Source organism: Stylophora pistillata, chromosome 5 (genome assembly GCF_964205215.1).
Source record: "Stylophora pistillata chromosome 5, jaStyPist1.2, whole genome shotgun sequence".
NCBI lineage: Eukaryota > Metazoa > Cnidaria > Anthozoa > Scleractinia > Pocilloporidae > Stylophora > Stylophora pistillata.
The window spans coordinates 33,876,090-33,882,989 of record NC_142523.1 but is presented as its reverse complement, the minus strand read 5'-3'; the positions used below and the strand labels follow the sequence as shown (position 1 = coordinate 33,882,989).

Genomic DNA, 6,900 nt, shown 5'->3' with positions numbered 1-6,900 from the left:
TATGTCTAGTTATATATTATTATTTGTTAAAAGGTCTCTAAAATAAGAATGAAGGGATACCTAAGAATCATTTTTACGCATAGTATTTACAGAATTTAACCTCTCCCCCGAAAGACCTTAAATGACGTTTCAAAATTCAAAGTTTGGCCTGGTTACCTGAGATGTCAACATGTCAGCCGCGCGAAGAACAAGGAAAAGAAAGCACTCTGAATCTGAAGTCCCATTCGCCGCTGGATTTCGTCTCCCAACATTAAAACAAAGCAGACATGCCATAGGATTATCTAAGATTCCAAAGATGTACGATCCAGGAACGGAAAGTGCTCATTTTAAACGTATTCCCCAGCCAATCTCGGAAGACGATTGGTTAGCGCAATATAATGAGAAAGGACAGTCATTTAAGAACTTTACGAGGACTTGTCGTTGGATCTCTTGTCGCAAAGTGAAATACACGAGACAAAAATTCGTTTCCGATGGAAAAAATCTCAAGCAGAGATACCCAGATGGAAAAATTTACCTACAACCTCTGGGCGATTTTGATCAACTTTGTTGGGATAGTAGTAATCCTAGCATTGATGACTTGGCTGATTACACAGAGCGTTTTTATTCCTTGCCTGTTGTTGTTTTACCTGCGGTGAAGCTTAAGCTTCCCACAAAGAAAGGTAATGGCGGAAAACTGCAGTAAGAGTCTGGATTACTGAATGTTCCTTGCCATAAACTTGTGAAAGTCCTCTTTGCCAGCAATGTAACAAAGCGTTGCAAGCAGAGAGGACGAGACGAAACACGCGTCCTGCAAGGAACGAGACGAGACTATTACTAAGTTTCAAGTTGGTGTAATACCTGACCTTATAGGGGGCCTTTACCTTGCAGGTGATCTGGCATACTGGAATTATGGATTGAATGAAACAATAACCTCATCAAATGCAATACGGACAAGCTCAAGAGTACAGTCAAAACAGTGTGAACTCAATCATCGTTGGTCTCGCGGTGTGTCACAATTCTTTTCTTTCCTTTGACCAGACTGGCCAACAGAGCAGTGGCATGTCTTCTAAGGGCATGCATCGTATTTGAGGGTGGCATATGATTATTCTTTCAGTCAACTTGCGAGATCAATGAAAGATTGGTGGCCTGGGTATATGGAGCTTCTTCTTCCAAACCCACACTCTTTCCTCTGTCCAATGAGAATTTGTTGGTTCAAATTTCTCACCCTGCCGCATATTGTAAAAATCCAGCGTAGTAGATGACGGAGGCCCTTTCCACAGAGAAATAATGAGCATTATTTGTCCACCGAAAATCTGTTACCACTGTATGATGAGGCATGTTGAGTGATCTGGTTTAACCCTATACACCCAACATCAGTATGTATATTCTCCATACTGTTCTCTATACATTCCCTTAAGTGCTGACAAAGAGAATTTGTTCAACAATCAAGAGCTTTTTTAATTGATGCTCAATTCCCTTTTTTTTTTCCTTGTGAACTTAGTATATGAATCCAGGGTGATACTGCAAGGAAAAACTTTATGCAAGTCACTCTTAGTACTCATACAGTTAACAATTAGCATTGGCTTCATATCAGGGCATGTACAACTAAGGGTGGACAGTATCCATGGACTTCTGCGGCAACAGATTGCTGATGATGCTCTCTGTCTAATTGGCCTGACCATGGTAGACCTGTTTGAGGATGAAACTGACCTGTTTGTTGCAGGGCTAGCAGCGGGAAACCAAAGAGTTGCGGTAAGTATTATACCATAACTGTAAATAAGATTTGTTATGGAGCTCTATATGACCTTACGACACCTAGAGGAGATTAATAGTCATCTTCTTCTCACAATCTCAGTTAACCAAGGAAAAAGGTACTGATAATTGGCAAATATATCTGCAAGAAGGTGTTCTATATTCTTGTATCTTGGTTAATAACATCAAATTTCCTAAGGGACATTCAGAATGGGATCCAGGAATTTTAAACAGCGAGGTATCCAAACTTTGTTTAGAAAACACAGGGTTCAGTTTTGAGCTATAACCAAATTAAGCCAGGAAATATCATAAGACATGTAGATTTCAAATTCTTCATATTGACTAGTAATGTGCAAGTCTCTTTTGTTGCAAGAAGAAAAAAAGGAGAGGGAGTCCTGGAACCCCTTGGACTCATTCCCATATCAGCTAAAACTTTGGGATCCTGGCTAAATAACATGGTTAGGTTTCGTATATGTGCACGATCCTTCGCAGTAAAGCACTATTTAAGCAATAGTGAAAATCAGACCTGAAAAAATTCAGGCCTGTACGGGATTCGAACCACTGACCTCTGCGATACTAGTGCAGCGCTCTATCAATTGAGCTAACAAGCCAACTGGGAGCAGGCCATCAAATTAATTCGACATAAACCCGTAAGATGATAAATCAAACAACAAACATATGAAATACATATATATGAACTGCGGTTATGAAACGTATATGTGCACGATCCTTCGCAGTAAAGCACTATTTAAGCAATAGTGAAAATCAGACCTGAAAAAAATTCAGGCCTGTACGGGATTCGAACCACTGACCTCTCCGAACCACTGACCTCATCTTACGGGTTTATGTCGAATTAATTTGATGGCCTGCTCCCAGTTGGCTTGTTAGCTCAATTGATAGAGCGCTGCACTAGTATCGCAGAGGTCAGTGGTTCGAATCCCGTAGAGGCCTGAATTTTTTTCAGGTCTGATTTTCACTATTGCTTAAATAGTGCTTTACTGCGAAGGATCGTGCACATATACGTTTCATAACCGCAGTTCATATATATGTATTTCATATGTTTGTTGTTTGATGGCTAGGTTTGTAACTTTTAGAATGTACCTCCTTACATCAGTTTTATTATCTTCAGGTTTTTAGTTTTGCACGGTACGATCCTTCTTTGTCATTCTCCACTGAGCACTGGTATGACATCTGGCCATCCAAACAACTTGATCCACTCAAGAAGAAGGAGCTAGTTCTGCAGGTACTGATTGCCAGGAAAGTTCTGTAAGGCTTACCCCTTAAAAGCAAATTACACCTTAACACCAGTGTTCCTCTTCTCCATATTCTTCTCCGTATGTTTCCTTTGGTACTAATGAGGAGACTTCATGGAACAATCAAAGCTTCTTACATTGGTCATCATTTCCTTTATTCTCATGATTTTAATAAATGATTCAGAAGTGTTGTTGTAAGGAAAAGTTTGATACTGTTCATGCATAGGGCTCAAAGGATTAATCTCTCTAAGATCAGAGCGACCAGCATCAAATTTTTCTACACAATATCACCATGGAACCAAACATTAAGGTCAAGCGAAGAGGTAAATGATGTCCAGCCAAAGAAACTCCTGATTGATAAACAAATTCTCCTCTCAGTACCTTAGGAAATTTATAAAGAATGGTATGGAGAATATACATACTGATATCAGGGTGTAAAGGCATAGGCGATGATTTTTCACACTCTGGTTTCAGATCCTATATTTTGCGCAACGAATCTGACTTGCGCGAGGCTTCGCGTTTTGGATGATGTAGTGGTCAGACTTGTTACCTCAGCTTTTACGTAATACTTAGACAACAGTGCAATTGTGCCGAAGTTTATATTTGAACCACAGTGGTTACTTTTCACAGAGAAGCTGTAAACTATTGGTGCATGAGATAGCGCACCTTTTCGGAGTAGATCACTGCATCTGGTATGCCTGCTGTATGAATGGTTCGGGTCACCTTGCTGAGGATTTTGGTGAGTTTTTTACCAAATGATTTGACTTAACAGTCAACATTTTCCTTTTTCAACAGTAGTTTTCTCAAAGTGTCTGTAACTTGGTTTTCAAGGATCGCTTTCATACACTTTATGAAACCGCGGAACACACACATGATTTTCATATATTCAAATTCTGACTAGTTTTCGTTTTGAGTTTTATCGGTCGAGAGGTGGTATTACTAATGTTAATCGCTGAGTTTAAACTAACGAATTCAGGAATAACTTTTCCCCTAATTGTAATTTTTCAAAGATAGCTATCTGACGACACAACTGGATATTAGGCTATCAGGTACAGAGCATTGATGTGCCAGGCTTCCAGTTGGTAAACGAGCGAAAATGAAACGAGGCGCGATTTTAACGCGTGAGAGACGCGTTCTTGACGCGACCCGACTTGAACTTCGTCTGTTTAACGAGTTGCGCTATAATCGCGCCCATTAACTATGTAAACGTCGGGAAAGGTAACTTTGAATTTGGTAGAGACGATGAAATTCTAGTTCTGTTTTTCTTTTCAGCTCAACCAATTTACCTTTGTCCTGTTGATCTTCACAAACTACAGCAGCTGTGCGGTTTTGACGCTGTTGATAGATATCAAAAGGTAGGAAGGAAGATACGAGCAGTTAAACTACGTGCAGACATGGTTTGCAGTTGCACATTGACCGCGTTTTTTTTTTTAACCACAACACGTTCCGCTCACGTGACGAGCTTTGCGGTAATCGTACTGTTTTTTTATTGGCTTTTAAGAGTCGAAAACCGTTCGTTTGTTTCAACGAGAATTTTACGAAAACCAACCAACGCTTTCCGACAAAATTCTACTTGAAATCCTCCGTCACGATACTTTAGCGGCCTGCCAAACTATCTTAAGTTTATAGAGTACCACGAAATATTAGTTTGGTAAGATTTGAACGAACGAAACAGGCAAAAATGATACACGAGCGAACGGGAATGACTCAAGATGGGGGAGATTCAAACAGATTATTCATGACGAATTTGAAAGGCTCACTCAAGTCAGCTTGAAAACGCGCTGTCAAAGTTGATGTAAAAGAGATTAGACAAGCAAAAGTCAATCTTTTAAAAATTATAAATCTTATTTCTTAGAGTGACGATTTTTTATCGAATGTTTACGAGGGCTGACTTTTTAGTCAAGACTTATGGTCGTTACGTATTTTCTTTTAAAGCTACTTGAGTTTTTCAAGAAGCATGGAATGGAGGAAGAAACACGATGGTTTGAGTCAAGACTGGCGTTTATAACTGAATCGGAAGCTAGATAAACAAGAAAGAAAACCAACCGGACTTCACAAATGAAGAGAGAACATGCTACAAAGAAAAGATACACACTGATATTTGTTAAAGAAGGATTTGTTCAAACGTCATTCGTTTTCCCGCCCTTTTGTGGTTTTCCCGCTGAAGACCGTAGGCTTCGGTACTCTTTTTGTCCCGTAGCGGCCATCTTGGTTTTGATATGTTTTTGAGCTCGAAATAAATAATTTTATTTGACGACTTATTCCTAGTTATTGAATTGTTCTGGTATAGAGAACAGTGTTAACAATGATCTTGTCTGCGTCAGTTGAACGTAAAGTTCCTGTTATTTATTTCAACACCAACTCGTTAACCTCAGTCTTTTCTCTGCACTTTGACAACCAGACTTCGTGTTAAACTTTGGCCGCTCGTTAAAAAAAAAAAAATCATGAAAAATCAGTGCTGTTTGAAATATTTCAATAATAATTTCGAACAAAGGATACTTTTGTATTATCTGATAAGTCTTTCAAACTTCCGTCAATAGCTAGAAAGGGATTGAATTTTTTAATATTTTTGAAAGGAAACCGAAGATGGTTCCAAAACACCTACGAAAACAAAATCCATTACGGTTGAAAAAGCAAACGAATTTTCATTGTTTACCCTGCACACTCGGTATGGTGCTGTGTATTTCGCTCTGACGAATAACTAACGCTCGAAACTTAATCTTTAGAAACTCTTTACGGCGGCCAATTTACATTGTTGATAATTCATCAACCCAGTTGATAAAATCAAATTATCTTGTAAAATCCGACGCAACATCATATTTCAGACGACTTTTAAAATATGACTATAAGGAGTTATAATGGTTATAGTGCCTATGACAGAATTCATTTTTTAAATGCGTTTTCTAGTTGATAGCTGTATTTAAAATTTGTCATGATCGACCTTAGCGCCTACCCACCTACCGCGCATTGAAAGTACGATTTGGTGGCCTAAAAAAGTGTCTCCAGTTAGCGCGCGGTCAAAACGATCATGTTACATAACTGTGAGGTAGAAAACTGTGAAGACAACGGTATTCATTGATGAAAGCCAGATACCTGAAAAAGTGGTATTTTACAAGTTACTGTAAGTCTCCTTGGACAGGTAGTTCAGACGAACAATCCAAAGAACAAACAGTCGGAATTTTTTTTGGTCTTCAGTCTCGCCACCTGATTTTAACATAGTCATCGTTAATCTACGAATCATCGCGGTAACTTCTCTGAGGGCCTCATTACATGAGCCTGGATTAATTTGTTACTCAGGTTTAAAGAACGCAAAGTATCCTCAAAACATCAGTCCGCCTCACACGAACCTGTGTCAAAATTTCTACCAACGAAAAACTTGACAATTGGCATTGAAACGATGAGATGCCCATTCAGTGACGAAATGGTGCGATGTCAGGATGTAGCACCAAAAAAAAAACAGTCTAGAAAAAAAAAAACAAGAAAAAAATGTTATTTGGATGAAGGTGCCAACTAGAGGTGAAGTTTACTTGAAAAAATTAGGAAAATCTTACCCATTTTAGTCGAGTCAACCCAGCTAAGCTAGAATAAACCCGGATAAGCAGGACTTAAATATTATTGTCATGTGAATGCGTACAAATTAAAAATGAGATTGCCAAAGGGTTCGTACCCATCGTTGCGATTTAACTCGTGTTAAAAAGAAACCCGGGGTGGTGTAAAGAGGCCCTTATATAAACCATAGGGTTTCTTGAGGTTCCCCTTCCCCCACATTTACTTTATGTTATAAAAATATTCTTTGTAAAGATTTTAGCACTGAATGAACTTGAGCTTAAAGTTGGACTGGAGTATACCGTATTTGAGTTTGGATATATCAACAGAGTTGAAATGGTAAATTGGCCACCGTAACGATTACAAAAGC

At 38.9% G+C, this 6,900-nt stretch overlaps 1 protein-coding gene across 2 annotated transcripts; it reads left to right on the top strand.

Moving 5' to 3' along the window:
• The first annotated feature begins 143 nt into the window (after positions 1 to 143).
• Positions 144 to 5,245, top strand: LOC111345618 (archaemetzincin-1). 2 transcript variants are annotated; one of them, XM_022952900.2, is made up of 7 exons: positions 145 to 659; positions 868 to 984; positions 1,574 to 1,731; positions 2,861 to 2,974; positions 3,615 to 3,723; positions 4,257 to 4,339; positions 4,920 to 5,245. In XM_022952900.2, the coding sequence occupies exons 1-7, from the start codon at positions 170 to 172 to the stop codon at positions 5,010 to 5,012; spliced, it is 1,164 nt and encodes a 387-aa protein (XP_022808635.2). In that variant the 5' UTR covers positions 145 to 169; the 3' UTR covers positions 5,013 to 5,245. The 2 variants fall into 2 exon arrangements, with proteins under 2 accessions (XP_022808636.2, XP_022808635.2); XM_022952901.2 differs by lacking the exon at positions 3,615 to 3,723 and having other exon boundaries at positions 144 to 659.
• Positions 5,246 to 6,900: the final 1,655 nt, after the last annotated feature.